Source organism: Carcharodon carcharias, chromosome 9 (genome assembly GCF_017639515.1).
Source record: "Carcharodon carcharias isolate sCarCar2 chromosome 9, sCarCar2.pri, whole genome shotgun sequence".
NCBI lineage: Eukaryota > Metazoa > Chordata > Chondrichthyes > Lamniformes > Lamnidae > Carcharodon > Carcharodon carcharias.
This window is the reverse complement of record NC_054475.1, coordinates 86,699,422-86,715,071: the sequence shown is the minus strand read 5'-3', so window position 1 is coordinate 86,715,071 and position 15,650 is coordinate 86,699,422. Positions and strand designations below refer to the sequence as shown.

General features: G+C 41.1%; 1 protein-coding gene across 8 annotated transcripts in view; it reads left to right on the top strand.

Annotated features, from left to right (window-relative positions):
- Positions 1-15,650, top strand: part of med12 (mediator complex subunit 12) — a 205,234-nt gene that overhangs the window by 177,150 nt on the left and 12,434 nt on the right. For all 8 annotated transcript variants that reach the window (XM_041195243.1, XM_041195237.1, XM_041195238.1 and 5 more), the window contains 3 exons: positions 1,279-1,481; positions 5,087-5,164; positions 12,768-12,997. In XM_041195243.1, the coding sequence (XP_041051177.1) occupies positions 1,279-1,481; positions 5,087-5,164; positions 12,768-12,997 (511 nt within the window). The remainder of the gene's footprint in view (positions 1-1,278; positions 1,482-5,086; positions 5,165-12,767; positions 12,998-15,650) is intronic.

The following is a 15,650-nucleotide window of genomic DNA, read 5'->3' as shown; positions in this document are numbered from 1 at the left end:
TGCTGAGCTGCTCAAATCCCAAAGGGAAATTTGAAACAACTGCCACAACTGTTTTGCAATTTGTACATTTCGAGATCTGTGCCTTGAATTCAGTAGTAATAAGTTCACCAAGTCTTTTAGGTTTCTTAAAAAACTAAATTAAACCTTTATTAAATAAAAAAATGATTTTAAGCACATGCATAGGTTTAAAATTACTACTATAACTTCTAGCTCCCCTGATTAATCTAATTCCCAGTTACACTTCCATTAAAACATATCAATTTTAAAAGACCCAGGCAAAGTAACATGATACCCTGAACATTCAAATTCAAAGTGAGTTTTCTTAACTCATTTCTTGCAGACAGCAGTTTGGGCACAGAGGCTGGAGGTGATTCATACTTGTTAGATCTTAGAATGCCTTCCCTTGCAAACAACCTTCTCGCCGTTATACATATTTTCCCCTTTGAATGCAAATTCCCATTGTTTCACTATTCCTTTGGACTTCACCTCTCTAATAAAACCTGGACTTCACCTCTCTAATAAAACCTATCATAGTATCAATTTTACAAGTAATCTTTGGGAAAAATAAACTCATTGTTTCTTAACTTCTAGCTAGGTGAAACATTTCACCAGCCCCCTTTTGAATTCAGTCTACTCTGAATTCAAGCTACTCTGGTTTATTTAAAAATGCAAATGTTTCCTTTACGCCTCACACTCTAAAATTTCATCCATGTTTACCTACTTAGCATTTCAAACCTAGTTTCCCATCAAAGCACCCAGACCAGCTGTCCGTAATTCAATTAAGACTCCCAAACACACACACACACACACACACACACACACACGCACACGCATACGCACCACTATTACTCTACAGTAAATTCCAAATATCTTCCTGACAATATTCATATATTGTGGGTCCTCCGTTAAGCTTTTACTCAGTCTGTTTGCTGGGTCTCTACTTATCTGATTAGTGGTATGGTTTTATCAGGAGGTGGCACAAACAAACAAAACAGGAAGAGTGACAAATTAAGTTTTGCATCTCTGCCTAGACTACATACATTTAATATAAAGCAGCTTTAAGACTTTTGAGATGACCCTTTTGAACATTGTGTCTATGTAGGGTGATGTTTGGCAAATCATAACTCTTGAGTCCGATATTTAAAATAAAAACTGGGTGTTAAAAAGAAAACTACCATTTGGTATGTACTTGAAGTTCATATGCAAGTTACAAGCCAGTTAAGCAGTAAAAACAGAAATGATAATATTTGTATTAATCACTATTTTTTTTACTTGTAGGTGGACCCAGGTTAGATACAATCCCATACAGATCTGTGAGGCCTCCTTTCTCCAAAATAATGCAGAATCGCCCGCCATACAGCACAGTGATGCCCCATATGGGTGGAATGATGGATCCGTCACTGTACAAACCTCCCCAATACAAGCAGCAACCTCCAATCCCACAGGGACAAATGCTCCGACAGCAGCTACATGCCAGACTGGTGAGTATGGGCAGGAGGAGTTAATAGCAAAGCCCTGCCAACGACCCAGCAATGGCACTGTGGTGGAATGGACTTTTCCTGTTTTGTATCATGCCATGATTCTAAGGCTTCTTGAAATCAGAGTTCTTGGCTGACAAAAGGCTAGAGTTTGATGTGAAGGTCTCAACTGTGTGGCACACTTTCTGCTGCAGAGGTGCCAGACTAGGGCTTGCACACTGGAGTCCTGTCTTGCATGCAAGAGCTTCATTTATATAAATCATTATTTTTAATAATGGGGAAGCTCAATAATACAAATGGGCCAGATACAGTATTCTGCTGTGCGGAGAATAATGGTCCAAAACGGGAGAGCTGTATGGCTTTGAGAGGCCTCCAGCGAGTAGGTAGTTGTATGAATGAACCTGTGCTGTACAATAGACAGTAGTGCATGTTGATGCAGCAACAGATTGCATTTGGAGGCCTTTGCCATTTTATTTCGAAAGTCTGCACTTAATTAGCCACGCACCTTGTTTCATTCACGTTGCTTTGCTCAAGAGGTAACTTGAAAACTCTTCTAAAATCAGCTTTGGTATTCCTGTCCAGTCAGGATCCTGGCAAATTGTCAATGTCAAATGGCTTGTATCCACTGTCAGTAGGTCAGGTGAGTGAAAGCTTTTAAGAAGAATGGTCTGGGAAGAATTTGTCTTCATTATTTTCTTTCTGTGTGGGGGTGCAAATTGCAATGTTTCAGTGATTTTTTTAACCTGAAAGTAATGATAATAGCATATGACCCTTTCTCACATCCACAAAATGACTGACTTGACAATATAAATACACGGTGATATAAAACTTTGAACTTGGGAGTAATTAAATATATAAAATCCAACTTTTAACATTCAGAACCTCAATTCACAAGGAACAGATTACATTTTCTCCAATTTTGGTGTATTTTTTTTCATTTTATTGTTAATCTGTTATTTGTTACCATAATGTCCGACTCAGAGGGAGCACTATAGCTGCTTTAGTATGAATTAAAAATACATTTATGTAGCTCTTGATTATATTGAAATATCTCAATGCACTTCACACAAGGAATTTGTACACACAATGACTTATGTAGTTAAATGCAGCAGTCGTTTTATATCAGCAACATCACAATTTGACCTTGAATAGTTCCTTTTGAATCTTGACCATTCACTTGAGCCACTGAAACAGGCAAGCAGGGCTCAGAGGAACATCTCATTAAAGATTAGCAGCTGTTGCCAATATAGTGCCCCCTCAGTGTTATCGCAGGAGTGTTAGCTTAGAATGTGCATTCAGGCGTTGGAGTACCTGAATCTACTGTCCTGCTTAAAAGGCAAGAGAAGGAGCAAACCAATCAAACTGGGACACACAAAACAGCATTTAGTGATCAGCTCATAGAAGATACAGAAGCAGTCTGAGACAAATACATGTTTACACAACTGTTTAATACCTTATTTTTCTTTCTACCTGGATGGCTTTCTGGAAGATTGTCTGAGATTGAACCAGATTGTTTGCGAACTTGGCATCCTATTTGACCCCGAGTTGAGCTTCCAACTCCACATATTCTCCGCCAGGAACATATACTCCACATCTGTAACATCAACTGTATCTGCTCTGCCTCAGCTCATCATCTGCTAAAGTCCTCATCCATGCCATTGTTACCTCTGGATTCAACTGTTCAAATGCTCTTCTGGCCAGCTTTTCATGTTGCACCAAACTTCTGCCCGCATCATAACCTGAGCCATGTCTTTTACGCCTATCAACCATGCTTGCTGGCCTGTATTGGCCCCCAACCTAGCACTGCCTCTACTTTTACAATTTTCAAGCTTGTTTTCAAATCCCTATCTGGCCTCACTCCTTCCTACCTCTGTAGCATCCTCCAGTAGCCCTCTGAGGTCTCTGTACCCTTCCAATTCTGGTCTTTTGCATGTCCCGATTTTCATCGCTTCACCATTGATGACCTTGCGTTCAACTGCCTGGCCCCTGAGCTCTGCAATTCCCTCCACAATCCTCCCTGTCGTGCTACTTCCCTCTCTTCTTTGCATCATTTCTTGAAATCCACTTTGTATAAGGTTTTGGTCACCTGTCCTAACATGATGATTTGTGTATATTTTTATATTCCTGTGTTTATGTATATATTTTGTGTATATAAGGGTAAGCTGTGTCTGTGTTTGTCCAGGGTTAGTCAATGGTGAAGTTGTTGGTGTCAGATTGTCTGTAGAAAGTAAGGGATAAAAGAGTAAAGTTGTTATCTTGCATTTGTAATGAGGCCTTATGGTGAGATTTAATTTACAAGTAAACAGAATAGATTTGCAATTTGCATTTGGGGTTAAGTGTTGAAATTGATTTCAAAAGAGTCTCAGAGGTGACAGAAGAACATTTGCATTTTACAAGAGATTTGTGAGCAAGCAGGGCAGGCATTTTACATTTTATTGGCCCAAAAGAACGGTAAAATAGGTACATGAAAGGTTTTAATATTTGGGAAACTGAGTTTTCAAAGATATATTTGAAGACAATGGAGAACTAAGATGAAAGGAGTGAAAAGGGGTGTTTATGAAAACAGGGTTTCAGCTGTAGGGAGTTGCTGTAGAGGGTTAAGTCCTGCTGAAATCCAATTCCTGTGTGTTTGGAGTGTGCTGAAAAGCTTTGAAAGTCTTTTAATTGGAAAAAGCAACTCAAATTTTGGGCCAGTTGAACATCCGTCCTCCAAAACAGTATAATCTCTCTTTGGAAAAACCACATCAGCATGGAGTTGTTCTGGGAAGTCGTGGATCGTACTTCTGTTCAAAATGAAAGCAATTTCTCTGTTTGGATAATATTTCCAGGATTTTAAGATTAATAATCTATAAGGGTTGTTGCCAAAAAAGATAGTTTTGGGGGTTATTTTTGTAAGCTTTTTCTAACGGTGTTTTTTATCTTGCATGTGTGTAAGTTTTATCTTTCTTTTCTATCTTTTAATAAACATTTTAATTCTTTAAATTTTAAAAGTTATCACTGGAGTCCTGGGCTTTTGTGTTCAGTAGTTTTTCCACCTCGTTTCTACAATACAAAAAAATGATTAGGATCAAACGAGGCAGATTTCAATCTGAGATCTGGCTTGTTCAGCATCAACATCAGCCACGGTCGTAACTCTAATAACTCGTTATGTGGCTCGGTGTCAGATTTTGTTTGGTAATCCTTCTGTGAAGCACCTTACGATGTTTTACTATGCTAAAGACACAATATAAATGCCTGTTGTTGAAATCTTTGGAGTTCAAGAATGTCTTATAAAATGTCATTCCATTTTTCCTTCCGTTTCACAATCCAATTCTGCAAGCTTGTCTCTGTGCTAAAAAAAATGGAACTGTCTTTTTAAAGAATCTTTTTTATTTGTTGTATATACTGGGAAAAATAGCAATGAAAGTGTTAGTAAAGTGGGACCAGTAAATTAAGAGGAAGAGCAAATGTAGGATGAACAACACTTTGTAATAGCCAGTTGTTTTATCAAACTGCTGTGAAATCAGGCTCAAGTGAAGTTCTTTGGCTTTCATTTTGTCAAGTATAGTTGTGCAAATGTGGCTAAAGAATAAAACCTGTGCGTTTCTAAATATCCTTTCATCCCCTAGAATTCCGGTGGAATGTATGGACAACAGGTACGTCAAGCAAATCCAGCCCAGCAATATGGACCTATGTCACAAGCCCAGGTATGTGATATTTTTAACTTAGCCCTTGCCATCCAAAGTAATCTTTACCTAACTTCAGTGCTGGTTCTAGTGCAGTCTGTTAGCTCTAATAGCTCACCGGACAGGGAGGTGTAGAACATTGGCCTCTGGTTCTTCAATAAAGTATAGTGCATTTTCCCACAGATGTACTCATTGTTTGAGAGAGTGACTGCTCTTGACATCAAGGCAGTTTTTGACCAAGTGTGGCATCAAGGAACCCAAGCAAAACTGGAGTCAGTGGGAATCGGGGAAAAAGCTTTCCATTGGTTGGAGTCATATCATACCTGGTACAAAGGAAAAAGGTTGTGATTGATGGTCACAGCCCCAGGCATCACTGCAGGAGTTCCTGAGGGTAGTGTCCTTAGTACAACCATCTTCAGCTACTTCATCAATGACCTTCCCTCCATCATCAAGAAGTGGGGATGTTCGCTGATGATTACACAATGTTCAACACCATTTGCAACTCCTCAGATACTGAAGCAGTCCATGCCTATATGCAGCAAAACTTGGACAATATCCAGGCTTGGGCTGATAAGTGGCAAGTAACATTTGCGCCACACAGGCAATGACCATCTCCAAAAAGGAGAATCCAACCTTCTCTCCCTGACATTCAGTGGCATTACCATCACTGAATCCCCCACTATCAACATCCTGGGGGATTACCATTGACCAGAAACTGAACTGGACCAGCCATATAAATGCTGTGGCTACAACGCCAAGCCGGAGGCTGGCCATCTTGTGGCGAGTAACTCACCTCCTGAGTCCCCAAAGCCTGTCCACCATCTACAAGGCACAAGTCAGGAGTGTGATGGAATATTCTCCACTTGCCTGGATGAGTGTAGCCCTAACAACAGTCAAGAAGCTCAAAACTATCCAGGACAAAGCAGCCCGCTTGATTGGTACCCACCCACAAACATTCACTTCCTCCTCCACTGACACATTGTGGCAGCAACTCACCAAGGGTCCTTCGACAGTACCTTCTGAACCGGTGACCTCTACCACTTAGAACGACAAGGGCAGCAGATGCATGGGAACTGAACCACCTGCAAGTTCACCTCCAAGCCATTCAACATCCTGACTTGGAATTATATCGCCATTCCTTCACTGTCGCTGGGTCAAAATCCTGGAATTCCCTGCCTAACAACACTGTGGGTGTACTTACACCACATGGACTGCAGCAGTTCAAGATCATAGCTCACCACCACTTCACGAGGGCAGTTAGAAATGGGCAATTAAAATGCTGGCATAGCCAGCAACACCCACATCCCGTGAAAGAATAAAAAAATCAAAAAGCAAATAGAGGGCAAATGCTGAACAATAATAAATACATACCTGGGATGGTCAAGTATAGACCAAACAAGAGCCATCTTAAGAAAATTAATATAAATAAGTAAAATAAAGAGAAAGAACAGCCTGCATCTCTCATACAGGAAAACCTGAAAGCCTTCAATGGGTTAGTTAAGGAAATATACAGAAGCACATTCAAAGGTTGGCCCAAGAAGCAAAGAAAGACCTGGAAAAATGTATAGCTGTAGGCATAAAAGATAACAGTTAAAAAAAATCACTATCTTAACAGTAATCAAAGAAAAGAGGAGAACCAAAAAAACATGCCAGTGGTACCGATAGTGAATAACCTGAATCATCAAAATCTTTGCAATTTCACCCAAGGGCATTATGGTGATAGAATCACACAATCTTTGGAGTTTAGAAGAAGTCTATTTGGCCCATCGTGTCTGCACTGGCTCTACGAAAGAGCATTCTACCTGGGCCCGCTCACCTGCCTTATCCCTGTAACTTTGCACATTCTTTCTTTTTCGGATAGCAATCCAATACCCCTTTGAATACCTTGGTTAAACTTGCCTCCACCACCCTCTCAGAAAGCTTGTTCCAGACTCCAACCATCCTCTGGGTGAAAAGATTTTTCCACACATCACTATTACTCCTTTTGCCAATTATTTTGAATCTGTGCCCTTGATGCTCCCTTGTGTGGGAAACAATTTCTCACTATTTATCCTGTCCATACCCCTCAGGACCTTGAATCAAGTCACCTCTCAGCCTTCTTTTCTCCAAGGAAAACAGTCTCAGCCTCTCCAATCAATCCTCATAGCTACAGTTCTTTATTCCTGGAATCATTCTTCTGAATCTCCTCTGTACTCTTTCTAATGCCTTCACACCCTTCCTCAAGTATGGTACCCAGAACTGGTCACAGTTCTCCAGGTGAAGCCTAACTAGAATCTTATACAAATTCAACATGACCTCCTTACTCTTGTGCTCAATGCCTCTGTTAATAAAGCCTAAGATACTATTTGCATTATTCACTGCACTCAACATCCTGAGGGTTACCATTGTCCAGGAACTGAACTGGACTAGCCATATAAATACTGTAACTACAAGAGCAAGTCAGAGGCTAAGAATCCTGCGGCGAGTAACTCAGCTCCTGACTCCCCAAAGCCTGTTCACCATATACAAGGCACAAGTCAGGAGTGTGATGGAATACTCTCCACTTGCCTGAATGAGTGCAGCTTCAACAACACTCAAGAAGCGCAGCACCATCCAGGACAAAGTTACCTGCTTGGTTAGCACCACACCCACAGATATTCACTCCCTTCACCACCAACGCACAGTGGCAGCAGTGTGTACCATCTACAAGATGCACTTCAGCAACTCACCAAGGAACTCACCCACGACCGCTGCCATCTAGAAGGACGGGGGCACCAGATACATGGGAACACCACCACCTAGAAGTTCCCCTCCAAGCCACACACCATCCTGAATTGGAAATATGTCACCGTACCTTCACTGTCACAGGTCAAAATCCTGGAACTCCTTCCTAACAGCATTGTTGGTTACCTACATCACATGGACTGTAGCGGTTCATGAAGGCAGCTCACCACAACCTTCTCAAGGGCAATTAGGGATGGACAATAAATACAGGCCTAGCCAGTGATGCCCACATCCTGTGAATGTATATAAAAAACATGCTCTTTCATCTTGAATGACTTATGTACATATACACAGGTCCTCCTGTTTCTGCAGTTCCTTTGGAGTTTTATCCTTTATTTTATACTGTCTCTTCATATTCTTCCTGCCAAAATGAATCACCTCACACTTCTCAACAATGAACTTCATCTGCTATTTGTCTGCCCAATCCACCAACATGAAGTTTACAACTATCCTTATCACAGTTGACAACCTTCATATAATCTGCACACTTTGAAATCATGCCCTGAACACCAGAGTCGAGGTCATTAACAAATATCAGGGAGAACAAGGGTCCCAATGCTGACCTCTGGGGAACCCGACTACAAACTTTCCTACAACCTGAATGACAATCATTTATCACTGTTCTCTGTTCCCTGTAGTCATTTTCTTACCCAAATGCCTACATTCCCTTTTATTCCATGAGCTAGAATTTTTCTCACAAGCTTATTGTGTGACACTATATCAAATGCCTTTTGAAAATCCATATATGCCACACCAATCTTCTCTGTTACCTCCGCAAAAAACTCCAAGTCAGTTAAACATTATTTTCCCTTAATGACTCCATGCTGGCTTACCTTAATTATCCTGCACTTTTCCAAGTGACGATTGATTTTATCCCAAACTAAAGTTTCCAGAAGTTTCCCTACCACTGAAATCAAACTGACTGGCCTGTGGTTGTAGGCTTTAACCTTGCACCCCTTTTTGAACAATTCCCTAGTCCTCTGGCATTTCTCCTGTATCCAAGAAAAACTGGAAGATTATCTTTAGTGGCTCTGCAATTTGCACTCTCATTTCTCTCCGTACCCTTGGATCCATCTCATCCAATCCTGGTGCCTTATCTATTTTAAGTAAAGATAGCCTTTTCCTTCTTCTCAGTTGTAAATTCTTCTAGTGTACCAGTTACCTCCCCTCTCACCTCAGCCTGGGTAGCATCTTCTTCCTTTGTAAGGGCAGATGCAAAGCACTCATTTAATACCTCCGCTATTCCTCCTGCCTCCACTTACAAGTCCCCTTTTTTCCCGAATCGACGCTATTCTTTTTTTAACCATACTTTTATTATTTATATGTTTATAGAAGACCTTTTATGTTAGCTGCCAGTCTCTTTTCATGCTCTCTCTCCCTGCTTTTCATATTAGTTTTTTCACTTCCCCTGTAGTCCTTCTTTATTCAGCTTGATTCTTCATTGTATCTTCTACATGGCATTTGTTATACACGCACTTCTTCCTTTTCACCTTCACCTCTATCTCTCTGATCATCCACGGTGCTCTGGATTTATTTGCCTTACTTTTCCCCTATCTGCAATACTATTCTTTGAAGGTGGCCCATTGTTCAGCCGCTGTCTTTTGTGCCAACATTTGATTCCAACTCACTCGACTAGGAAACTTCTGGAAACTCTTATCCCATCGAACTTGGCTTAACCCCAATTATCCCTGCTCTGGATTGTAAGAGACAGTGGAAGAGATTTGTATGAGATTTATGCTCATAATGAGGAAGCCACTGAATACTGGGGAGCTACAAATAGGCGGGAGCAGAATAATGTGCAACAAATCAAATACAGACCTCAATCAAATAAAGGAATTTGCATGAGTAAACTTGAGGGTTACATAATCCATGTCAACATGGATTCAGGATGGAAGAGCCCATCAGACCAACAGTCTTGATTTTTTTTGTGATATCACAACTGAATTTTAAAAGGCCCATAATATTGATATACCTATCCAAAAAAAAACTTTAAATAAAGATCTGAACAAAAGGATTTTTAGTTAAGCTCAGTGTTATGGTCAAGGTAAACTTTAGAAATGGAAAGAAATTTGCCAAAGTGTTGAAAATCATAGTACTCAATGCAGTTATGAAAGAGTAGATATTGATTTTGAGATCATCACTGTTTCTAATTTCAATCAGCAACATTAATTTACAAACTCAGTGCAAATTGATTAAATTAACAAATTATATCAAATTCAGGAGGGGGAGTCTGTGGCGCAGACTGTGGTAGTAGAGTCCCTGCCTCTGGGCCAGAAGCTCCGGGTTGCCATGGAAGGTGCGTGCATAATGTGGCCAAGCAGATTGATTGTCAGCCTGTAAATCCTTCTAAAACACCTGCTGGCAAGCAGTAAAAAGGGGAAGAGTTTCCTGGTCAGCTATACTGCATAAGGCAAACCACTGCAGTATGTTGCCAAGCATAATCATGGACAAATCCCGTGGAAGTCCCTGGTTGCCAACATCCTTTTAGGGCATGGTACCTGAAGGAGGAGAAGGATCAAATTCAAAGGGACAATTAGTACTGAGATGTCAACTCAGTAATACAAAATGAATGTAAATGATGTAAGAGACTGTACCAATTGCAAATTAAATTTAATTCAGACAGGTGTAAAGTTTTTTTTTCTTGAGACATGGGCATTGCTGGTTAGGCCAGCATTTTTATTGTCCATCCCTAATTGCCCTTGAGAATGTGGTGATGAGCTGCTGTCCATGTGATGTAGGTACACCCACAGTACTGTTAGGGAGGGAGTTCCAGGATTTTGACCCAGTGACAGTGCAGGAACAACGACATAGTTCCAAGTCAGGATGGTGTATAGGTTGGAGGGGAACTTATGGGTGGTGATGTTGCCATGCTTCTGCTGCCCATTTCCCTCTAGGTGGTAGAGGCCACGGGTTTGGAAGGTGCAGTTGAAGGAGCCTTGGTGAGTTACTGCAGTGCATCTTACAGATAGTACACACTGTTGCCACTATCGCTCAGTGGTGGAGTGAGTGAATGTTGAAGGTGGTGGATGGGATGCCAATCAAGCCGGCTGCTTTGTCCTGGATGTTGTTGAGTTTCTTGAGTGTTGTTTTGGAGCTGCACTTATCCAGCCAAGTGGAGAGTATTCCATGACGATCCTGACTTGTGCCATGCAGATGGTGGACAGGCTTTGAGAAGTCAGGAGGTGAGTTACTCTCCACGGAATTCCCAGCCTTTGATCTGCTGGGATTCAGCAATGCTAATGCCATTGAATGTCAAGAGCAGTTTTTTGAATTCTCACTTGTTGGAGAAGGTCATTGTGTTGGGTGAATGCTACTTGCCACTTCTCAGTTTGAGCCTGAATGTTGTCCAGGTTTTGCTGCATATGGGCGCAGACTGCTTCAGTATCTGAGGAATTACAAAATGGTGCTGAACATCTCCACTTCTGACCTTAAGATGGAGGGAAGGTCATTGCTGAAGCAGCTGAAGATGGTTGGACCTAGAACACTACCCTGAGGAACTTCTTCAGTGATGTCCTGGAAATGGGATGATTGACCTCCAGCAACTACAACCATCTTTCTTTGTTCTAGGTATGACTGTCACCAGTGGAGAGCCTTCCCTCTGATTCCCATTGACTTCAGTTTTGCTAGGGCTCCTTGATGTCACACTCAGCCAAATGCTGCCTTGATGTCAAGGGCAGTCATTCTCACCCCTCCTCCGGAGTTCAGCTCTTATGCCCATGTTTGGACCAAGGCTGTAATGAAGTCAGTAGCTGAGTGGCCCTGGCAGATCCCAAACTGAACTTCAGTGAGCAGGTTACTGCTGAATAAGTGCCGCTTCATAGCACTGTTGACAACCCCTTCCATCACATTGCTGATGATCAAAAGCAGACTGAAGGGGTGGTAATTGCCAGGTTGGATTTGTCCCACTTTTTGTGTACAGTACCTACCTGGGCAGTTTTCCAAATTGCTGGGTAGATGCTGTACTGGAGCAGTTCTGGACAACAGTCTTCAGTACTGTTGCCAGAATGCTGTCAGGGCCCATAGCCTTTGCAGTTTCCAGTGCCTTCAGCGGTTTCTTGATATCACTTGGAGTGAATCGAATTGGCTGAAAACTGGCATCTGTGATGCTGGGGACCTCAGGAGGAGGTCGAGATGGATCATCCACTCAGTACTATGATTGCATATGGAAAGGAAAAGTAACATATTCTATTAGTGTGTCAAAACAACAAATGCTGAAGTTGAAAAATATCTATTGATCCTAATAGATTAAATTTTCATTTTAGCTAGCCTTCACAGAGCAGGAATCAGCCAAGCAAGTAGAATGCTCAATTATGTAGCCAAAACTGTAAACTAAAAGACATGCTCGAACAATACTCAGTGACCAGACCACACCTTGAGCACCGTGTTTATTTCTATTCATCAAAACCCAAGGAAAACATTGAAGGACTTGCAATAGTACATAGAGAAGGACTTCTCAGTAGATTAGTAGAGATGAAAAGCTTGGGGTTATTTGAGAAACAGATTGTGTGGATGAGCTTTAGTGTCTTTCTGAATTAATGAATTAAATTGGGCCAAATGGCTTCCCTTGTTCATATTTAACTTCTGATAACACCTATGACTGCACTTTGGAAGTGATCATTGGATATGATACACTGAGACTTGATTAAGCACTATATAAATGTAAATCTATTTTCCCTAAGATCTATCTGTTGTAGGGAAGAAAGATTGAGGTAGTGGAGGAGTATGACCTGGCTTTAAATGGTAACAAATAGAATTTATAATACATTGAGGTAGAAGTAAAATCAGGTCCAGAAAGCATAGCAGGATAATGGAATGAGTTGGGTGTTTACTATATTATTCATATAATACTATTCTTTTCCAGAATATTTCCCAAGGTTACACAAACTATGGTTCTCACTTGGGGATGCAGCCACACCCTTCGCAGGCCAGCAGCATGATTCCTCCTGCCTATTCGAACCAACCATACCAGGGCAGTCACACAGCCAACAATCCTGCACTCGCAGATCAGGTTCGGCAGATGCAGCAACGACCAAGTGGTTATGTTCACCAGCAAGCTCCAGCTTATGCACACTCCATGCAAAACACACAAAGGTACATGATGTGGAAAATCTGATTTGCCAGGCCCAACTTTGATTCTTTGCACCACTCAGTATGTCTCAGTAGCATTGAGCGATTGCACAGTATTTAAGAATAATAACATTCTCTATCCCCACCCTTTTTATTTATTATTTGTCCATTTCCTTTCCACATGGCTGCTATACAGTTTTAAGACTTGTGTGTCAACTTGGCTTAGTCAGTAGCATTCTCGCTTCTGGGTCATTTACCAGGGGCGGACACTCCCCAGTGCATTATAGCTGGAGTCCTGCATTGTGATTCACCCGGAACATTAAACCAAGGCGTAGCCTTACCTGTTTTGGTGGTTCAGGTGGATGTTGAAGATCTTATGGCCTTTTCAAAAGGACAGCGGGATGTTCTCCAGACGTCCTGGCTGATATTACCACTTCAACCAATACCAGAAAAAAAGGTTAAATAATCATTCATTTCATAACTGCTTGAGATATGTTGCTGACAAAGAATGCATTGTCATATTTTCTTACATAACAGCTGCTACTTTTCAAAATGAGTCATGTAAAGCACTTGAAAAGGCAAGAGAAAAACCTATTCAAAGAAGGGAGTTATGTAACAGGGAATTTTATTACATTTCAAATTGTAAGTTTTTTAATATTTGAGGTGATTAGTCACTTTTAGTTTTACTATAGTTGTCAGTATGCCTGAACAGAAAAACATGAAGAATATGTTTTTTTAACAAAACTCTTGCTTTGTTCTGAAGGTAATTTATTATACTAATCATTAGAAGAGGTAACATTTCATTGTCTAAGTATGCAAAGCACGTTAACCTGATAACAGAAGAAACAGACTGAGTGAAATTTATTGGCACAAGTGACCTATGGAAGATGGCATAACTCTATGGAAGCTAATTCACCAATACAAGTGGACCCCTTTACATGAGCCCCCTTATGATGTATACCAGATAGCTCAAGTGTAAATATGTTTATCAGTTCATGATTTAGGATCTAAATTGTAAAAATAATTTATGAAAATTAAATATGTAGTACTAAGAGAAAATATAGCAGTTTACACTTATTCCAGAACTTCTACTTTTGTGACACTTCAGTAACTGTGCTGATGGTCTTGTGCCTTACTGTGACTGTTATGCATGAAAATTTATAATGGCTAATGGATCTCCATAAGACCACATGAACATGAGCTGTGGTAAGTTGCACAAAAGAACTAAGATATGGAAACATACCACAAGGAATATGCGTCCCATACTCCTTGAAGTCATAGACTGAGATGCAGAGAAAAACTTTATCTTGCCGTTAAACCAAGTTTACCAAAACTAATATAATAGTTTCCTGAGATCGACCCAGATGGGAAATCTGATGGATTTATAAATGTTCCAAATATCTGGTGTTAAGTTTTTCATGTGTTTTTTTTTGCTTACTTTTGTATTCAAAATATTTTTGCAGACGGGTGAAACCTTTGAAGTGACATTTTGCATACTGAGAAAAGCTGTTCCTATTTGCTGATGGTACAAGCACTAGGGGACGCAGATTTAAGATTTGGGACAAGAGGTATGGGGGGGGTAGGTGGAGAATGGATGAAAAAGTTTTTCATGAAGTGTGTGATAATGACCTGGAACTCGCTGCCTTCAAAGATGATTGAAGCAGAAACAATAAATGATTTCAAAAGGAAATTGGATAGGCACTTGAGGGAAATAAACTTGCAGAAATATGGGGACCGATGGAATTGCTCTACATTAAGCTAACATGGACTCAATAGGCTGAATGGCCTCCTTCTGTGCCATTACAAATCTATAATAGATCTGGATGTCCTAATACACCAGTCGCTGAAGGTAAGCATGCAGGTGCAGGAGGTGGTAAAGAAGGCACATGGTATGTTGGCCTTCATAGCAAGAGGATTCGAGTACAGGAGCAGGGATGTCTTGCTGCAATTATACAGGGCCATGATGAGACCACATCTGGAATATTGTGTGCCATTTTGGTCTCCTTATCTGAGGAAGGATGTTCCTGCTATAGAGGGAATGCTGCAAAGATTTACCAGACTGATTCCTGGGAGAGCGGGACTGACATATGAGGAGAGATTGAGTCGGTTAGGATTATATTCGCTAGAGTTCAGAAGAGTGAGGTGGGATCACATAGAAACCTATAAAATTCTAACAGGGTAGATGCAGGAAGGATGTTCCCAATGGTGGGGGAGTCCAGAACCAGGTTTCACAGTCTGAGGACATGGGTAGACCATTTAGGACTGAGATGAGGAGAAATGTCTGTTAGGGAGGGAGTTCCAGGATTTTGACTGAGCAACAGTGAAGGAACGGCGATATATTTGCAAGTCAGGATGGTGAGTGGCTTGAAGGAGAACTTGCAGGTGATGGTGTTCCCATGCATCTGCTGTCCTTGCCTTTCTAGATGATAGCGATCATGGGTTTGGAAAGTGAAGGAGGCTTGGTGAATTCCTGCAGTGCATCTTATAGATGATACACACTGCTGCCACTCTGCGTCAGTTGTTCAGGGTGAAATGTTTGTGGATGGGGTGCCAATCAAGCGGGCTGCTTTGTCCTGGATGGTTTCGAGCTTTTGAGTGTTGTTGGAGCTGCACTCATCCAGGCAAGTGGAGAGCATTCCACCACACTCCTGACTTGTGCCTTGTAGCTGGTGGACAG